The sequence below is a fragment of the Pan troglodytes genome, chromosome 6 (assembly GCF_028858775.2).
Source record: "Pan troglodytes isolate AG18354 chromosome 6, NHGRI_mPanTro3-v2.0_pri, whole genome shotgun sequence".
In the NCBI taxonomy this organism is placed as follows: Eukaryota; Metazoa; Chordata; class Mammalia; order Primates; family Hominidae; genus Pan; species Pan troglodytes.
Window position 1 is genome coordinate 96741435 of NC_072404.2, and position 21106 is coordinate 96762540.

At 35.7% G+C, this 21106-nt stretch overlaps 1 protein-coding gene across 4 annotated transcripts in view; it reads left to right on the forward strand.

Annotated features, from left to right (window-relative positions):
- CROT (carnitine O-octanoyltransferase) overlaps window positions 1-21106 on the forward strand; it is a 54238-nt gene that overhangs the window by 23262 nt on the left and 9870 nt on the right. For all 4 annotated transcript variants that reach the window (XM_519181.6, XM_016957670.3, XM_054655909.2 and 1 more), the window contains 7 exons: window positions 551-659; window positions 6792-6885; window positions 6988-7113; window positions 8514-8615; window positions 13072-13155; window positions 13236-13343; window positions 13575-13705. In XM_519181.6, coding sequence (XP_519181.2) covers window positions 551-659; window positions 6792-6885; window positions 6988-7113; window positions 8514-8615; window positions 13072-13155; window positions 13236-13343; window positions 13575-13705 — 754 coding nt within the window. The remainder of the gene's footprint in view (window positions 1-550; window positions 660-6791; window positions 6886-6987; window positions 7114-8513; window positions 8616-13071; window positions 13156-13235; window positions 13344-13574; window positions 13706-21106) is intronic.

Below are 21106 nucleotides of genomic sequence, written 5' to 3' on the forward strand. Positions count from 1 at the left end.
CAAAGAAATCAGAGATAATCCATTGTCAGTGGCTTACCAGGTGTTACCAGACTGGACAAAATTCTTTTCCTTTGCCACTGGCATACTGTATCCTTTTCTACGGAAAATTATTTTATTGAGTTATCATAGCTAGATATTACTGCAATTAAATTACCTGATGAGTAATTAACATTAAAATAATCCAAAAGAGAAACCTGTTAATTCAAATGGCTGTCCTCCAAGATTCCACTGGTCTCCTTCTCCCCTTCCCATTTCTGTTCCTAAGTAAAATTAGAAAGGTCTGTAGTAGTTTGGGATTTATGTGGTTTTCAGGGTATTTGAAACTCATGGATTTCTAGATGTCTCACGTGGAACAAGTGTCAGGAGTATGTATTTATATCATAGTAACTGCAATTCCATTAATACATTATTTTTGTTATGTGATATATTTGATGCCTATATGATAAATAAAATACTGGAAGAATGCCTACTTTTCTTCTATTGGATATATGCATCTTTACTCCTGTTTAACCTTAGATTTGAGTCTTGTGTTTTCTGTTTCTGTTTCCAGAGAGTGAAGGGCGTTCCCCAAACCACATTGTAGTGCTGTGTCGAGGCCGAGCTTTTGTCTTTGATGTAATACATGAAGGATGTTTGGTCACCCCGCCAGAGCTTCTCAGGTTTTCAGACTACTTTCTTGAGTTTCATTAGGTCTTATGGTGTTGCTTGAATTAAAATATACATGTTTAGAATTGCCTTTCAAGGTGATAGTAAGCTGAAAAATAAGAATTTTATGCATGCTTTTTTTTAAAAAAATCTATTTGTATTTTTTATTTAAATTATTTTTAAATTTTACTAGACATATATAAATATGTTCACTTGGAGAAAAGGAAAACATTACATATATTACCAATTCCATTCCCTGCCCCAGAATTAATCACTCTTACTAGTTTAGTGTGTTCCATTGTTCCATACCTGTTGCAATGAATTTACATGCATACCTAGCTTAAAAATATATATAATATATAATATGTATTATATATGTATATACATATATATGGTATACATTTTCTATGTATATGTTTTAAAGTATATTATGGAAAATTTCAAAATGTATAGGGGATTATATAATGATAACTCCCGTGTACCCATCTCCTAACTTCAACAGTTACCAACTCCTAGCATCAACAGTTATAAACTCATAGTCAATGCTGTTTCAACTATACCTCTTTTGCCTTTTCCCTCACTTTCCCATGGATTATTCTGAAGATAATCTGACATAATATCCTTTCACTACAGATATTTCAGTATACATCTCTAAAATAGAAGGACTCTTAAAATACACATTTAGTACCATTATCATACCTAATGACTTCTAAAAAATAATTTTTTTTTTGAGACAGAGTCTTGCTTTGTGTCCAGGCTGGAGTGCAGAGGCACAATCTCGGCTCACTGCACCCTCCACATTCCAGGTTCAAGTGATTCTTCTGCCTCAGCCTCCCAAGTAGCTAGGATTATAGGTGCGCACCACCATGGCCAGCTAATTATTGTATTTTTAGTAGGGATGAGGTTTTGCCGTGTTGGCCAAGCTGGTCTTGAACTCCTGGCCTTAAATAATCCGCCTGCCTTGGCCTCCCAAAGTGCTGGGATTACAGGCATGAGCCACCACACCCAGCCAAATAAACAGTGTTTTAATATCATTAACAGAGAATCAGTTGTTCTAATTGTTTTCTAATTGTTGGGTATATATATCTATTTATAACTTAAATTAGTTTTATTAAATATTGCAAACATGTACAAAACTGCACACAGAAATGTACAACTAAATATTCATGTAACCTGCACCCACGTCAAAAATTAGAACATTTCTAATACTCCAAAGATTCCCATCATCCCTCTTCCAGACTTTCACTCCTTCCCAGGGGCAGTCATTTAGGTTGTTTACAGTTTGCATTATTATTTGAAAAAGGCTGCTGTGAAAATCCTTGTGTAAGTCTTTTGATGTACACATGCATGTATTTCTATCTGGAACACACACAGGAGAGAATTTGCTGAGTCATAGGATATGTGTATGTTCAGCTTCAATAGATAATGCCAGTTTTCCAAAGTAGTTATGTCTACTAGTGTGTGAGTGTTGTAGGAGTTCCTTATACATTCTGGGTAAGAGTTCTTACTTGGTTGTGTGTGTTGCAATACACAGAGTAGAAGATGTTTATAATTGATCTTTTGTTCTATTAAACACATCTTCCTGATGAACAGAAGTTCTTAATTGAATGAACTCCAGTTTATTAATCTTTTAATCTTTACCATACAGATTATACATTTTGTGTTCTGTTTTAAAAAATTTTTCCTTAACTCAGTGCCAAGAAGATAATTTCCTATGTTCTAGAATTTTGTGTTGACTTTTACGTTTGTATTTATAGTCTTCCTAGAGTTAATTGATTTTTTTGTTTGACATGAGGCACGGGGTAGTTGCACATTTAAAAAATAGTGTTATTTTTATAGTTAGCTTCTTTTAATCAACAATAAATGTAATCTTTCCATATTAGTACAAATACATCTACCTTATTCTTTTAAACTATTACATAGAATTCCATCAAATGGATATATTATAGTTGATGTGACCATTTCTTTATGATATGACATTAAAGTTGTTTCCATTTGTTGCTATAACAAATAATTAACATTTTCAAACATGCCCCTTTGTGTATTTGGATAAAATATCTATGGTTTGTTATTAGAAGTGAAATGTTCACATCATCTGATGTATACATTTAAAATTTTTGACTAAGTCAAATTGTCATCCACAGTGGCATTGTTTTTTCTGCCAGTATTATGTGAGGACACCCACTTCTCCTAATCATTGTTGACATGGTACTATTAAACTTAAAACATATCTGGTGAGTGGGGGACACAGTGGCTCATGCCTGTAATTGCAACATTTTGGGAGGCTGAAGCTGGAGGATCACTTAAGGCCAAGAGTTGAAGACCAGCCTGGGCAACATAGGGGGACCCTGTCTCTATAAAAAGTTAAAAAATTAGCTGGACATGATAGTGCTACTTGGGAGTGCTCCCAGCTACTTGGAAGGCTGGGGTGGGAGGATCACTTGAGCCCAGGAGGTCGAGGCTGCAGTGAGCTGTGATTACGCCACTGCACTCCAGCCTGGGTGACAGAGCAAGATGCTGTCTCAAAAAAAAAACAAAAAAAACAAAAAAAAGCTATATCTAGTCAACTGACAGGTGAAAAATGGTTTTCATTGTTGTTCGAATTGGCATATCCCTCATTACAAGTGAGGTTGAGCATTTTTATATGGTTTATACGCCATTTATTTGTGTTTTCTGTGAGTTACTTTTGCCTATTTTTCTGTTGGCTATTTTACTTTATCCTTATTGATTTATAGCAATTATTTATATAGTCTCTACATTAATCTTTTATACATTATGCAAACATTTTCTTCCAGTTAACTTGAAACAAATTTTGGAAATTGTCCAATCTTAATTTTGATTTAGGCAAATTTATCTTTTTAATCATTTGCTTTTGTATCTTGGATAATATTTGTGTGTCTTCCCATTACATGTTTTAGTTAGTGTGTTTTAAATTTGACATATAATTATTAGATCAGGCTTATTAATTGGATTATTCAAAGCCACTCTTCCAGAAATTAAACACATGTGCTTCATGGGCTGCATTCAGCCTGTGACCTATTTTGCTTGGATAGCAGAATTTGAATCACTATTTAAAAATCAGGAAAATTTACATAAACATCTGGATTTCTGTTTTTGCCTTGAAAAAAACCCAAAAGTTCTGACAACTACCAATCTACTTTCTGCCTCTATAAATGTGCCTATTTTATACATTTTATTAATGTAGGAATGGCATCTTACAACATGTAGCCTTTTGTGTGTAGCTTCTTTCACTTAGCATAATGTTTTCAAGGTTCATCCGTGTTTTAGCATGTATGAATACTTTATTCCTTTTTATTGCTGAATAACATTCTATTTTACAGATATGCCACATTTTATTAACTATTCATCAGTTGATGGACATTTGAGTTGTTTCTACTTTTTGTCTATTATGAATAATAGACAAATAGTAAATTATTCATAATGCTGCCATGAATATTGTATACAGGTTTTCATGTAAACATATGTTTTCATTTCTCTTGGGTATATTTTAGGGGTAGAATTGCCAGGTCATATGGTAATTCTATGTTTAACTATTGAGAAACTACCAGAGAGTTTTCCAAAATGGCGCAGTATATTAGGGTTCCAGTTTCTCCACATTTTCACCAACACTTATTGTCTGCCTTTTTTATTGTAGCGATGCTAGTAAGGGTAAAGTGGGATCTCGTGGTAGTTTATATTTGATAATGATGTTAAAGATTTTTTCACATGCATTTTGGCCATTTGTATATATCTTCCTTGGAGAGATGTCTAATCAGATACTTGGCCAATTTTTAAATTAGTTTGTTTTTTTATTATTGAATTGTAATCGTTCTTTAGATATAAGTCTTTTTACAGATATATAATTTGCAAATTATATCTCCTAGGCTTGGCTTTTCACTTTCTTGATGGCCTCTTTTGATGCACAATATTTTTCATTTTGACAAAATCCAATTTTATCTCTTTTTTTGTTGTTACATGTGCTTTTGGAATTGTATCTAAGAAACCATTGCCTAATCTGAGGACATGAAGATTTACACGTATACTATCTTTTAAGATCTTTTTTAAAAAATTGTGGGAAGGGGGAGATAATGTTTAAATATACATTTAGTTGGAAATGTTGGCAGGAATCGAAGTAGAGATATCCAACAAGCTTTTGGAACTTTGGTAACAGAGATTGAGAGAAAAAATGGTGTTGAAGTTAGAGAGTTGGTTGCCTCTTACATAAAGGTGATCATTGAAACTATTAAAGAAGTAGACGAGATTACCAAGGGAGAAACTTATAAGAGGAGCTTGGAAAGGCCAGTGACAGAAATTTGGGAAAAGACACATTCAGCAGTGTAAGGAGAACAAATGGTCAATGAAAAAGACTTCAGTGATGTACGGAGACGACAATGGGACCATGTGAAAAAATCAAGTAAGAAGATAATTTTAACATTCATACCTGAGTGTCAAACATTCTATAATGAGGAAAATTAGACTTAAATAAAGCTACTAGGTTTCCTTAATGGGACATTATTGGTGACTTTCAAGATAATCACTGGAGAACAAAAATCGAGGACAGTAAATTAAAGAGTGAATGGAAAGCAATGAAGCAGAAGCCAGACTGTGTGGGGTATAGAATATTTTAAAAAATATATGATTCTGTAATGCAGATATTTTTAATACAAATCTTTGTGATTTGAAATATAAAAAATTAGATGTGTAGCTGAAAAACAGGTGCATAGTTAGCCAAGTTAAAGGAAAAGAGGGATTATCTTGTTACCAAATCTGTATCTCTTAATGGTGGCGATTTGGGCAGTTATGTGACCTTTTATTATCCAACTTAAAATGTCATTTCAGGTTTAACACACTTTCCTTTGTAATTTCTCCCTAATAATGACCACCTTGTAAAACGAACATGAAAATGATCATTTCAGGGAGGAAGTAAAAGTTTCATAGTCAAAACTCGTGCTTTGAGGTAGTTGGTAAGGGAAAGGTAGCAACAAGTACCATATGGAGAGAAACAGGTTGATTTTATTTAGAAATTCAGAGTTTATGCTAGTAACCACAACTGCAAAAGCTTTACTTATAATTGGAGCAAAATCAGTAGTTACTAAAGAAAGTAAGCAGGAAGAGAGGCAAGGCAAGTTGCTCTCGCTATAGATGCAGATTGGTGAAGAAACCCTTATTCTGTTCCTCAGGACACCATTAATTTGCAAATAAAAAGGGGGGAATTTTTCAGCAAGAAATGTATTTCTTTATCAGTGTTACAGATATAATGAACAAACAGAGGAGAGTATGCAAATCAGTAGATAAATGATGAATTCCAATTTTGAATGATGAAGTCAGAACTGATGGCTACTAGTAGCATTTTTTGACCATTTATTAAGCTACATTAGCTCACTTCCTGAGAAAGCCTTGAAAGCTTTTAAATTGAAGTAATTTCTTAACATGTGCCATGAAATTGAGGTAAATTAAAGCTCTGGATTTTTGACTGATGAAAATTTCTTTATGGGAGAACCCGGTTATTTATCTGCTGTATGTTTAAAGATACATGAAATTCACCAATCTAGGAGCATAAAATACTTTGGAGGGGGAGTAGTTTATCCTTAGCTAATAGAGTCTTTAAAAATATAATGATTAGAAGTAACAAAGTGGCACATATGAAAATACTTAAAACTGATTATATGGTATTTCTGTTTTTTTTTGGTAAAACACAAATATTAATTGAGTATACAGTAAGTCCTCTGGTTAAATATATACACACATAGATTTTAGTTAGATAAGATGTACATTATATTTGTGAAATTGATTACCAGGATATTTTTCAAGTTCTCCATTGTAAGGATATTTACAGTAAAAAGGATATTTACTTGTAACCTAGAAGTGCATGCACATTTCCAAAGTATATATCAGCCAAACTAAATTTAGCCAATAACTAAATTTATTTACTGAAATTAAATTATTGTCAAATATGCTTTTGGTGTTAATAGAACACAATCACTTAAAAAAATATGTGATGTAGGAAATCTATTGGCATCATAAGTGGTTTCTTTGGGTAATATATCCAAACATTTAAATATTGATCAATGTTATGACCTTTTAAAGGCCAAAGTAGTTACTTTCTGCCTGTACTCTTTTTGAATCTTCTTTTCATCTTCCATAAGACAACTGACATATATCCACAAGAAGTGCCATAGTGAACCTGATGGACCTGGGATTGCAGCATTAACTAGTGAGGAGCGAACTCGATGGGCTAAGGTTCTGATTTACACTTTTCTTAACGAAGCTTTTCTCTAACAAACTCTTTTGATGTATTGTATTTCAGTTGTAATATTTGATCATCATCTCCTTGCCCTTTAGGCACGAGAATATCTGATTGGTCTTGATCCAGAGAACTTGGCTTTGTTAGAAAAAATTCAGAGTAGTTTACTGGTATATTCCATGGAGGATAGCAGTCCACATGTAACACCAGAGGATTATTCTGAGGTACTTAACTACCTTCTCTTTTTTTTTTATTGCAGATTTTTCTGGAAGACTCATATTTATTGAACATGGAAGGTTTTTTTCTTTTTCTACATTTAGGCTCTTGAAACTTTTTCTTAGTTATACAATATACTTGTGCCAAATTGAAGCTTATAAAGTAGATAGTAAATTGGTAAATCCTTGCCACATTGTTTAAGTTTGTTTAGCTATATATTATACTTTGTTTAAAGAAGTATGACTTTGCATATCACATATCAGTGTTGCTCAACCTTTTCATTGCTTGCCTACTCAGAAAATTTACACAGAGCACTAGGTTAATGAACTTTTCTTGCCAAAGGTGAAATGAGAACCTAATCATAACCTGCACTAGTGTATCTTGACACCATAGTTGGGACTGTGTCTCCTAAGAATTATGTCACCCTTGTAAGTCATTTATTTTATCATTTGGTTAATTGCTGAACACATTGATGTCAGTGACGTTAAGGGTAAATATGGCCTTATTTTATGCTCCCCTGCCACCCCCAGGGTGACATTTGTGTCCCAGGAAATAATAAAAGATAGTAATTGTATTAGAAATCTCATAGTCTTTTGAAAATACTCAATTATTTTATAGTGAATTCATCGGTATTAAATAATAGGAAAAAATATCAAGGATTGAAAAACCTTGTAGCAAGGAGAGAGTTTTTTTTTTTTTTTGAGAATCACCAGACTTCTTTTTAAGGAAGAATGTATTTTAATGCAGTGTTGTTCAAAGTTTTTTGACCACAATTTTTAGTTACAAATACATTTACATTGCAGCCCACTATATATACATGTGTATATGCATGCAAACACATATATAAAATAGGAGTTTCACAGAGCACTAATTACTTTTATTGTCTGTGAGGTACACTGACATTTCCAGTCTATTTTATTCTCCTTTTTTGTAAGGAATATTGATTATGATGCACTGAGTTAATTTCATGATCCATTAATAGGCCAAAGTATACAGTTTGAAAAACAGGTTTAGTAGGAAACGAATTCTTAAAATATTTCCTCCTAACTAGACTTTAATGACTAAACTTTTATCAAGATCTTTTATCCTATTCAAGTTACAAAACCCTTATCCTCTCAATTCTATGTTCTGTAAACATTCATGAATATTGTACCAGCATTTTCTTTTCTGGTAGGATTTTCTTAACTTGAGATTTTGAGAAGCCCCTAAAGTCAGGGCCAGAATTACTCTCTCTTGACTTTGCATATCACATATCAGTGTTGCTGATCATAACTATATTATGATTTTATTAAATTTGGTTGACCTGAAGAGGAATGGTGAGATGATATATGTGTTTAAGATGTAAATTCTTACAAACCAATATTAAACCCTTTTAATTTAGAAAAATTAAATTTATTTTATTATTTAGATTATTGCAGCCATCCTTATTGGAGATCCAACAGTACGCTGGGGTGACAAATCCTATAACTTGATTTCCTTTTCTAATGGAGTATTTGGCTGTAATTGTGATGTAAGTAAACTACTGAAATTTTTCTCTTTTGATCTTTTAGGTTAAATTAATGACAATAAACCATAAATACTTGTGCTGGGGAACAGTGTAAGTGAATAGTAATTTAGTTTTATGGCACTGTGGTGAAAAGTTTAGTTATGAATTCTCATTGAAAGTATAGGACAAGTTATTTTCTTCTGTAGTAAGGCCAACAGTTTGTTGTGTACTATATCTGCAAAATGGGATTTGCATATAATATTTATGTAATATAAGCTCTTAAAACCCAGTATTATCTGCTTGCTGAGAATACCTATTTCAAAAGGTATTATATGGCATTATGTATGTGTTCTATGCACAGAGCAATGCATATGGATATATTTATAGAGTTCAAGATTCACCTAGTAACTAGGTAACTATTTTCCTAAAATGACACATGATCTTTGGAACACTATTTAGGCTGTGGATATTAAAATGGCAGTTACTACCATTTTGACCATTTTCATAAAAAATGAACAACTTTTCTTGCTTCTCCTCTGTTCCCCTCCCATGGACATCTTCACTAGCTGTCTACTAACTGTCTGATAGGCATTCAGGAGGTCTATGAACCAAGAAAATTTTTTATAAAGGGGTTTAGGGCTGGGTATGATGGCTGATACCTGTAATCCCAGCACTTTGGGAGGCCAAGGCAGGTGAATCACTTGAGCCCAGGAGATGGAGACTGGTCTGGGCAATGGCATGAAACCCCGTCTCTACAAAAAATACAAAAATTAGCCTCACATGGTGTTGTGCGCCTGTGATCCCAGCTACTTGGGAGGCTGAGGTCTAGGAGGATCGCTTGAACCTGGGAGGTTGAGGGTGCAGTGAACGGTGTTTGGGCCAGTGCACTTCAGCCTGGCAAAACAGACTGAGACTCTGACTCCAAAAAAAAAAAAAAAAAAAGGGTTCAGTAGTTGTATTAATCCGTATTCAGGTTTAGGTGATAGAAACCTAAATCAAACTAGCGTTAGCGTAAGAAGATATTTGTTGGCAAGGAGTTAGCTAAATTTGGGTAAAGCTGACTTCAATGTTCAAATGCTTTCATTAGAAATCTCTCCCCATTTTTTGGTACTGCTTTCCTTTGTTTGGCCTCATATTTAGGTAGACTGCCCAATGTGATTGTTGTACCAACAGTCTCATATCTTCATAGCTTTCTTCATAGACTCCCAAAGGAAATAGCCAGCTTCTTTGTTTCCAATGGTTACAGCAAAAGTCCTGGAATAATCCTCATCGGTTGTGATTGGCCTGTGTGATTCATGTCCCCATCCTGGGGAATCAGGTGCTTGGATGAGCTTGGCCTGGGTCACATGCCCAACCTTGGAATCTAGTGGGTAGAATCAGTCTCATTCAAACCACTACAAAGTGGTGCTTGGTTGCCTAAAGAACAGTAAAGTAGCTGTTATTTCAGAACAAGGTGGATTGGTTAATAGGCACTGAAAGTAAATGTCTATTGGAGTATCTCATCAGAGCTACAGTGAAAGGTTGCCACAAGTCATTTTGAAGATGTTCTCTTTACTCTTCCTTTGAGTCTACTGTTGACAGAATAGTTCTTGTTAATTGCCTCAGTTTTCTTCTCTTCAGCTCCTCATTTGATTCTCCTTGACCTTCCTCAGTCTGGTTTATGTCCTTATCATTCCTTGCAAACTACCCTTTGTAAGGTGGTTAACTGCCCCCTGGCTTCTTCCCTTGATTTCTCTTTGACCTGTCTGCTGCAGTTGGTTACCCTCTGCATACATATTTTGACACTGCCTCTTTCCTCTTAACAGTATTTTCCTCTCTACTGATTCTGAAACTGACCTTAATATTCATCACACTTTTCCCCCTCTGACCACTTTATTGACCTATTGTTATATATGTAACTTGCAGCTATACTTTTCTAGCTTTTACCTATTATTCTCATTTGAGAGTTGTGTTTCATTATATGTTAAATTGTTCAAATTGGATGTTATATTGTTATATAAGAGTAAGTCAATCTCATCAAGAATAACTCATCTTGCTTTCCGTCCCTCATCCCCAAGACCATCAAAAAACACCTTTTGCTAAACTGATTTTTACTAATAGCACCAGTATCCTGCTGTTCACACAAATTCAAGATGAAAATAATTTTGATAATCTTGTCTGTCTCTGAATAAAGAATATTGGGCTCATAATGAGCATATCTCTCAGCATAACTGAACTGCATTTTATAGTGTGTGGACATGTTTTATGTGTGTGCATTAACATGCATATATTCATAAAATTGATCTGATTATCTCCACCTGATAATTTGCATTAAATTCCATGGAGGTTTCCCTTCTAACCTAAGATGATTATAGAGGGTGCAGTTTAACCTTTGTAAATCATCATTAGTGAAATACATATGCTGTAGGCCAAACATGGGAGCTCATGCCTATAATCCCAGCACTTTGGGAGACGAAGGTGGGAGGATTTGATTCCAGCAGTTCAGCACCAGCTTGGGCAACATAGTGAGACCCTCATCTCTACAAAAAATAAAAAATTAGTTGGGCATGGTAATGCATACCTATATTCCCAACTACTTGGGAGGCTGAGGTGGGAGGATCACTTGAGCCTAGGAGGTCCAGGTTGCAGTGAGCCATGGTTGTACCACTGCACTCCCACCCAGGCAACAGAACAAGACCCTGTCCCAAAAATAATAATAAGAAGAAAAATAAGCATATGTACTGTAAAATAAAGCTTATTTTACCCTAAAGCCATGTTGCTGGTCCATAATTATAATTGTTTGAATATGTTCTTTTGTGATTATATTAATTCCATTTCCCTCCTATTTTATAAACCTGAAGTCAACTATATTGTCTTCTCTATATTATAGGCTTTATTGTAAGGCTTTGCAGAGGGTGCATAGGAAGCATGTAAAAACTTTAGTTAATAATAACAATAGTTACTAATTATTGCTGTGAGCCAGATCCTTGGTAAGTACTGTGTAAGTGGTATAAAAATCATTTTTCACAGCATCTGTATGTATGTATGCATTATCTCTACAGGGAAATGAGGCAGTTTAATTAGAAAGCAAAGTAACTTTTTTACTATTGCCCAGCTAGGAAGTAGTTTGAACTCAGAACCAAAGCCTACATTCTTAAACACTATGTAAATACATATTGCCTCTGTGTAAGTGCAATAAATGAAAGGTAAAAATTATATGAACAAATAAAGCATCAGGATAGCATTGGAATTTTACATATTTTCTACCTTCTTTGACATTATTAGCTTTCCATTAGGAGATGGGTGCTTAGAATTATAGCTCAAAGAGACATCCTTCACTCTTGCTATTTCCTACTGGCTCCAGTAAAATAGTTGGAAACTGATGCTGTTTGTCCTAAATGAAACAATATATTTGATAATATCTGAAAATTCTTTGTAAAATTGTAAAGTACCACACAGTTGTGAGATACTGTTAGAAAATGGGTTTGTCAGCGACCTGTGAGTCTTGTCATGTGTGCTGCTGTTGGCAGATAAACTGCTCAGGCATCTTATCCTGACCTCCCTCAAGAGCCTTTCCTGATGTAGTTGTTGCCTGGTTGGTAACAATAAATCCTGTTTATGGGCTCCACTGGGCCATGATACAGGCTACAGAGCTATAGTGTTAGGGTGACATTTAAGACACCTAATTACTCCTCTGAAACTGGGCCCATATCTTGATACTTCCCTTCTTTCCCTCCCAAGCTCGCAGTGTCACGTTCAGATCATGAATGATATCTGTGTCTAATGTAAAGTGGTGACAGTCACAAGGAACCGTCTGGTGTAACTCTTATCTAAGGAACATGGGGAAAATGTGGGCAAAAACTTTGTTCTTCAAAATAGATGATGGGAAAATTCACTAACTGCAATTTCTTTCTCTAAATACACCTGGCAAACCTGAAACAGCCCCGTAACACCCAGCCTATCTTTCCCACATTTCTTAAACTGAGAATTATCACATTGGGACATTCATATGTATAAGAAACACAAAATGGTTATGCTTTCTAATATTCACTAAGTGGCCTAAGTCCTTACCTAAAGAAGTTCATGCCCATCCCAAATGCTTTCAGATAGGTTGCCATCCCCATCTGCTTTTCCACCCTGTTCTTACAATTCCAGAACATCTTCGTGTTGCATATATACACTTGCTTTGACTTCTAGTAAAAATAGCAATTAATTTATCTAGATTGTTTATATGTTATTTTATACACCCTCATGACCCCAAGCCCCACCAGAAGCCCTACTAGGTGCTTCCAAATTTAAACAACTTTTTTTCCAAAAATAAAATATAGCAGTTACTGAACTGTAGGGAATCTTATATCTTATCATATCATCAAGAGGTGAGGCATTTGAAGACTCTATGCTTTATTATCTGTTAAGAATGGACACAAAGTGAAAATAAAATATTGGGTCAAGTTTTAAGTTGACATAAAGTATTCAGAAATCTTGTGTGTTCTCATTTTAGCATGCTCCTTTTGATGCAATGATTATGGTGAACATCAGTTATTATGTGGATGAGAAAATTTTTCAGAATGAAGGAAGATGGAAGGTATGTTTGAATAAATATTTCATCTTTTTTCTCCTAATAATTTTATAGATAAAATATTTTTAAGTCTTCCCTATTTTCAGGGTTCAGAGAAGGTACGAGATATACCACTTCCAGAAGAGCTCATTTTCATTGTGGATGAGAAAGTTTTAAATGACATCAACCAAGCTAAAGCCCAGTATCTCAGGGAGGTATATTTTTCACTTTTCTCTTAAATAATAATGATTTTTTCTTTTAACAACCATATGTAAAAATTTGGCTGTCATCCAAGCATGTCTGCACAAAACATTTTAAAATTATGCCTTTAACACCTTTAATTCTTTATGTCTGGTGATTACTTTAATGCAGGTGATAATTTGGTTCTCTTTGGTGTATTCTCCTTAGGTGATTTTTCACCGTTCTCATTTAATTCTTCTTGTTAGGCATCTGATCTACAGATTGCGGCTTATGCCTTTACATCTTTTGGCAAAAAGCTAACCAAGAACAAGATGCTTCACCCGGATACGTTTATTCAGCTTGCACTTCAGCTGGCCTATTACAGACTTCATGGACAGTAAGGACCATTTCAGTTTCTATTTTCACAGTCTTGAAGTCCAAGGGTATATCTTTTTTTATAGCTATTTCATCCTAACTCCTCAGTATTTTTGCTCACTTTTTTCCCAGCTGGTACTGTGTCCTATTTGTACTTCCATCAATAGAGTATTAGATTTCTGATCTGTGGTGGTTTCACAGTTTTTCCTTGTTACTTTATCACAGTATCCACTTGATAACTTTTGACGTGTCTATTCTCATCTGAAAGAGGATTGGTCATCTTTGGCATTCAGATCGCTTGGTTTTCTTGCAACGTCAGTTTTCTGATGGGTTCATGAAAAGTTGTGATTTTATAAATTATCCAGCCTTTACTCATTTTTAGAATAGGAGCGACATTAATTTTGTGACTTAATACATCCTAAGAAGAAGTAGAAGTCCCTCAATGTTGCTTTTTCATTGATAAATAAGTTATAATTGAACATATTTATCAGGTACATGTGATTTTTTTGATACATGCATAAAATGTGTAATGGTCAAATCACGGTAATTGGGATGTCCACTGCCTCAACAATTTATTATGTCTTCGTGTGGGGTATGTTCCAAGTCTTCTCTTCTTGGTATTTTGAAATATACAACAAATTATTGTTAACTATAGTCAACCTACTGTGCTATCGAACACTAGAAGTTATTCCATCTAACTGTACCATTATACCCATTAGCTAACTTCTCTTCATTCTCCTCTCCCCCCTACTCATCCCAATCTCTGTTAACCACCATTTTACTGTCTACTTCCACGAGATCAATTTTTTTTAACTCCCGTATATAGGTGAGAACCTGCAGTATTTGTCTTTCTATTTCTGGCTTATTTCACTTAACAAAAAGTTATCCAGCCTTACCCATGTTGCTGCAAATGAAGGGATTTCATTCTTTTTTTTTTTTTATTTTGGCTGAGTAATATTCCATTGTGTATGTATATCACATTTTTTTTTTTTTTTGAGTCAGAGTCTTGCTCTGTCGCCCAGGTTGGAGTGCAGTGGCATGGTCTTGGTTCCCTGCAACCTCCACCTCCTGGGTTCAAGCAATTCTCCCTGCCTCAGCCTCCTGAGTAGCTGGGATTACAGGTGCCTGCCACCAGGCCTGGCTAATTTTTATAGTTTTAGTAGAGATGGGGTTTCGTCGTGTTGGCCAGGCTGGTCTCTAACTCCTGAGCTCAGGTGATCTGCGTGCCTTGGCCTCCCAAAGTGCTGGGATTAGAGGTGTGAGCCACCACGCCCGGCCCACATTTTCTTTATCCATACATCTGCTGGACACTTAGGTTGATTCTATATCTTGACTATTGTAAATAGTGCTGCAATAAACATTGGAGTGTGGCTATCTCTTTGATATATTGATTTCCTTTCTCTTGGATATATACCTAGCAGTGGGATCATCAGATTGTAGGGTAGTTCTTTTTTTTTTTAGTTTTGTGGGCACTTTCAGACTGTTTGACATAGTGGCTGTACTAATTTACATTTCCACCAACAATGTATGAGGGTTCCCTTTTCTCCACATCTTTGCTAGCATCTGTTATTGCCTATCTTTTTGATAAAAGTGATTTTTAACTAGGGTGAGGTGATGTCTCATTGTAGTTTTAATTTGCATTTCCTGATGATTAGTGATGTTGAGCATTTTTCATATACTTGTTCGCTGTTTGTATGTCTTCTTTTGAGAAATGTCTATTAAGATCATTTGTCACTGGGCGCATGGCTCACACCTGTAGTCCCAGCAATTTGGGAGGCCGAGGTGGGCAGATCACCTGAGGTCAGGAGTTTGAGACCAGCCTGGCCAACATAGCGAAACCCTGTCTCTACTAAAAATACAAAAATTAGCCTGATGTGGGGGCACATATCTGTACCTCTACCTACTCAGGAGGCTGAGGCACGAGAATCCCTTGAACCTGGGAGGCAGAGGTTGCAGTGAGCTGAGATCGTGCCACTGCACTCCAGCCTGGGCGACAGAGCAAGACGCTGTCTAACAACAACAAAAAAGATTATTTGTCCATTTTAGATCAGATAAATTTGTGTGTTGCTATTGAGTTTTTTAAGTTCCTTATATATTCTGATTATTAATTTCTTGGGAGATGGATAGTTTGCAGATATTTTCTCCCATTCTGTGGGCTGCCTCTTCACTTTGCTGATTGTTTCCTCTGCAGTGCAGAAGCTTTTTAACTTCATATGATCCCATTCGTCCATTTCTGCTTTGGCTTCCATGCTTGTAGGGTATTACTCAAGAAATATTTGCCCAGTTCAGTGTCTTACAGAGCTTCCTCAATGTTTTCTTTTAGTAGTTTTATAGTTTCAGGTCTTATATTTAAGCCTTTAATCCATTTTGATTTGAATTTTGTACACGGTAAGAGATAGTGGTCCAGTTTCATTCTTCTGCATATGGATATTCAGTTTTCATGGAGCCATTTATTGAAGAGCCTGTCCTTTCCTTTGCTGAAAAGGAGATGCCTGTAAATACACGGATTTATTTCTGGGTTCTCTATTCTGTTCCATTGGTCTGTATGTCTGTTTTTATGCCAGTAACATGCTGTTTTGGTTACTATAGTTTTGTGGTATATTTTGAAGTTCGGTAATGTGATACCTCAAGCTTTTTTTTTTTTTTTTTTTTTTTTCCTGGTATTGCATTGGCTATTCTGGGTCTTTTGTGGTTCCATATGAATTTTTGGATTTTTTTTTCCCATTTTTGTGAAGAATATTGTTGGTATTTTGATAGGAATTGCATTGAATATGTAGATTGCTTTGGGTAGGATGGACATTTTAACAATATTAATTCTTCTAATTAATGAACATGGGCTGTCTTTCCATTTTTTGGTGTTCTCTCACTTTCATCAGTGTCTTATAGTCTTCCTTGTATTGATTTTTTTACTTTTTTGGTTCAGTTGATTCCTAGGTATTTTATATTCTTTGTAGCTATTGTAAATGGGATTGCTTTCTTGATTTGTTTTTCAGATTGTTTGCTTTTTGCATATAGAAATGCTACTGATTTTAATATGTTGATTTTATATCTTGCAACTTTACTGAATTTGTTTATCACTCTAATGGCTATTTGTTGGTGTCTTAAGTATTAGATCATGTCATCTGCAGACAGGACAATTTGACTTTTTCCTTTGCAATTTGAGTGCTCTTTATTTCATTCTCTTTTCTAATTGCTTTGGCTAGGACTTCCAATACTATGTTGCATAAAAGTGGTGAAAGTAGGCATCTTTGTCATGTTCTAGAACTTAGAGGAAAGTCTTGCAATTTTTCCATGTTCAGTATGATGTTAGCTCTGGATTTGTCATATGTGGCTTTTATTGTTTTGATGTATATTTCTTCTTTACTGAGTTTGTTGAAAATTTTTTTTATCATGAAGGTATGTTTAATTTTATCAAATGCTTTTCAGCATCTATTGAAATGATTATAGGGTTTTTGTCCTTTATTCTGTTGATGTGATGTATCATGCTTATTAATTTGCATATGTTGAACCATCTGAATCCCACTTAATCATGGTGAGTGATCTTTTTAATGTGCTGTTGAGTTCAGTTTGCTAATATTTTGTTGAGGATTTCTGCATCTGTGTTCATCTGGGATACTGCTCTGTAGTTTACTTCTTTAGTTGTGTCCTTTTCTGGTTTTGGTATTAGGATAATGCTGTCTTCATAGAATGAGATTGAAAATATTCTGCCCTCTTCAATTTTTTGGAATAGTTTGAGTATAATTGGTATTAGTTCTTTTTTTAAAGGTTTATTAGAATTCAGCAGTGAAGCCATCAGGTCCTAAGCTTTTGCTTAATGGGAGACTTTTTATTGCTTGAATCATATTACTTGTTATTGGTCTGTTTGGGTTTTCTATGTCTTTATGTTTCAATCTCAGGTTGTATGTGTCCAGGAATTTATCCATTCCTTCTAGGTTTTCCAATTTGTTGGCATATAGTTACTCATAATAGTGTCTAATGATCCTTTATATTTCTGTGGTATTGGTTACCATATCTCCTTTCATCTCTGAATTTATTTATTTGAGTCTTTTCCTTTTTCCTTATTCTACCTACAGATTTGTCAATATTGTTTATCTTGTCAAAAAATTAACTTTTGGAGCTCTTGTAAAAGTTCAGATTGCTTACTGTTGTGGACTTGGAGTGTCTACAATGAAAGGATACCCTGGCTGTGTGGGAAGGCTGGCTAGGGCTTTATAGCCTCATGGACTCATGGAGCTTGCTTCCTACACCGTAATACTGCTGAACAACCTCTTTGATTTGGTGTCTTTTTTGGCTGAGATGAAGAGTGATCACTGAGTTTTGTTCATTGGGGATTGCTAACCCCATCTCTACCCATTGTCTCTGGCTGCCTTTAGGATTTTTTTACCCTATAGGCAAAGATGCTTCCCTTAGGTTGAAGCAGGAATGATTTTTCTGTGAAGGAACCCAGCATGGAGATAAGGGTGTCTGTCTGCCTTGATCTCACTTCTTTCAGTGTAGTATTGTGAGTCCATGGGAGTTTTTCCACATGCGGCCTGGCAGCTTGAGGGCGGGGTGTTGTGGATAGAGTGGTCTGTTTCTCTTACCTTCTGCTTGAAGATTTTTGCTTCTCTCTGGCCTCTGGGATCATCACAGCCTCCATTTTGGTTTCTGGGATACTCCTGAGGATAATTGGTACTAGATAGTTGTTTTGGTTTTCTGTGGGGAAGAGTGAAGCCAGATTGCTTCTACTCTGCCATTATGGTAACATGACTCCTCTCAGTTTTGCTTTTTTATCTAGTCTGAGAATATCTGTCTTTAAATATGTTATTTAGATAATTAAATTCAGTATAATTATCAGTAAATTTGTGTTTAAGTCTACCATCTTGCTCTTTATTTTCTAGTTATCCCATCTGTACTTTTTTCTTTTTCTTTTGAATTTTTAGAGCTTTAAAAAAATTGCTTCATTTTATTTCCAACATGAGCTATACTTTTTTTTTTTGTACAGTTCACCCTTCAACATCATGGAGGTTAGGGGTCCCCAAGCCCCCAGTGCATTAGAAAATCCAAGTGTGTGACCAGAAGTCTTACCAATAACATAAACAATTAACACACATTTTGTATATGTATTATATATTGTATTCTTACAATAAAGTAAACTAGAGAAAGGAAATTTTCGTTAAGAAAAATCATAAGGAGGCTGGGCATGGTGGCTCACACCTGTAAACCCAGCACTTTGGGAGGCTGAGGCAGGCAGATCACTTGAGGTCAGGAGTTCGAGACTAGCCTGGCCAACATGGTAAAACCCCATCTCTATGGAAAATACAAAAATTAGCTGGGTATTGTGGTGCATGCCTGTAATTCCAGCTACTCAGGAGGCTGAGATAGGAGAATTGCTTGAACCCAGGAGGTAGAGGTTGCAGTGACCCAAGATCATGCCACTGCACTCCAGCCTGGGCGACAGAGCAAGACTTTGGCACCATTGAGTAGGACTGGAGCTGGGTTAAAGGGCTGCTTCTGTGTCCACAGTCAAATGCACAGTTTTGGTGGGTCTATTACTGGGGAGCAGGTGGGTGTGATACCTTCCAGGTCCCTAGACAGATGGGACTTCCTCCAAGACTGCACAGAGAAACAGGCCTGGAGCCAAGACTCCAAGGTACCTCACTTCAAAGAGCTGCTCTTCTCTCCAGATCTTGACCCTCATATCCTGGCTGCTCTAACAGTTGCCCAAAGTAATTTATAGATTCAATGCTGTCTCCATCAAGCTACTACTGACTTTCTTCACAAAATTAAAAAAAAACTACTTTAAATTTCATATGGAACCAAAAAAGAGCCTGTATAGCCAAAACAATCCTAAGCAAAAAGAAAAAAACTGGAGGTATCATGCTACCTGACTTCAAACTATACTACAAGGCTACAGTAACCAAAACAGCATGTTACTGGTACCAACACAGATATATAGACCAATGGAACAGAACAGAGGCCTTAGAAATAACACCACATATCTACAACCATCTGATCTGTAACAAACCTGAGAAAAACAAGCAATGGGGAAAGGATTCCCTATTTAATAAATGATGTTGGGAAAACTGGCTAGCCATTTGCAGAAAACTGAAACTGGACCCCTTCCTTATACCTTATACAAAAATTAACTCAAGATGGATTAAAGACTTAAACATAAGACCTAAACCCATAAAAACTCTAGAAGAAAACCTAGGCAATATCATTCAGGACATAGGCATGGGCAAAGACTTCATGACTAAAACAACAAAATCAATGGCAACAAAAGCCAAAATTGAGAAATGGGATCTAATTAAACTAAAGAGCTTCTGCACAGCAAATGAAACTATCATCAGAGTGAACAGGCAACCTACAGAATGGGAGAAAATTTTTGCAATCTAACCACCTGACAAAGGGCTAATATCCAGAATCTACAAGGAACTTAAACAAATGTACAAGAAAAAAACAACCCCATCAAAAAGTGGGCAAAAGATGTGAACAGACACTTCTCAAAAGAAGACATTTATGTGGCCAACAAACAAATGAAAAAAAGCTCATCATCACTAGTCATTAGAGAAATGCAAATCAAAATCACAATGAGATACCATCTTATGCCAGTTAGAATGGCGATCATTAAAAAGTCAGGAAACAACAGATGCTAGAGAGGATGTGGAGAAATAGGAATGCTTTTACACTGTTGGTGGGAGTGTAAATTAGTTCAACCATTGCAGAAGATAGTGTGGTGATTCCTCAAGGATCTAGAACCAGAAATACCATTTGATCCAGCGATCCCATTGCTAGATATATACCCAAAGGATTATAAATCTTTCTACTATAAAGATACATGCACACATATGTATATTGCAGCCCTGTTCACAATAGCAAAGACTTGGAACCAACCTAAGTGCCCATCAATGATAGACTAGATAAAGAAAATGTGGCACATATACACCATGGAATACTATGCAGCCATAAAAGAGGATGAGTTCATGTCCTTTGCAGGGACATGGATGAAGCTGGAAACCATCATTCTCAACAAACTAACACAGGAACAGAAAACCAAACACCACATGTTCTCACTCATAAGTGGGAGTTGAACAATGAGAATACATGGACACAGGAAGGGAACATCACACACCGGGGGCTGTCATGGGGTGGGGGGCTAGGTGAGGGATAGCATTAGGAGAAATGCCTAATGTAGATGACGGGTTGATGGGTGCAGCAAACCATCATGGCACATGTATACCTATGTAATAAACCTGCACATTCTGCACATGTATCCCAGAACTTTAAAGTATAATAAAAAAAAATTCTGCAAAGCCTTCAAATAGATGTTTTTTAAATCCAGTTTTTGTTGTTGTTCCTAGCATTAAGACTGGCTTGCCAGAAGCTAGCTCATCATAGCTGGCATTGGAAATTTCACGCGGTATTTTTTTTTTATACAGAA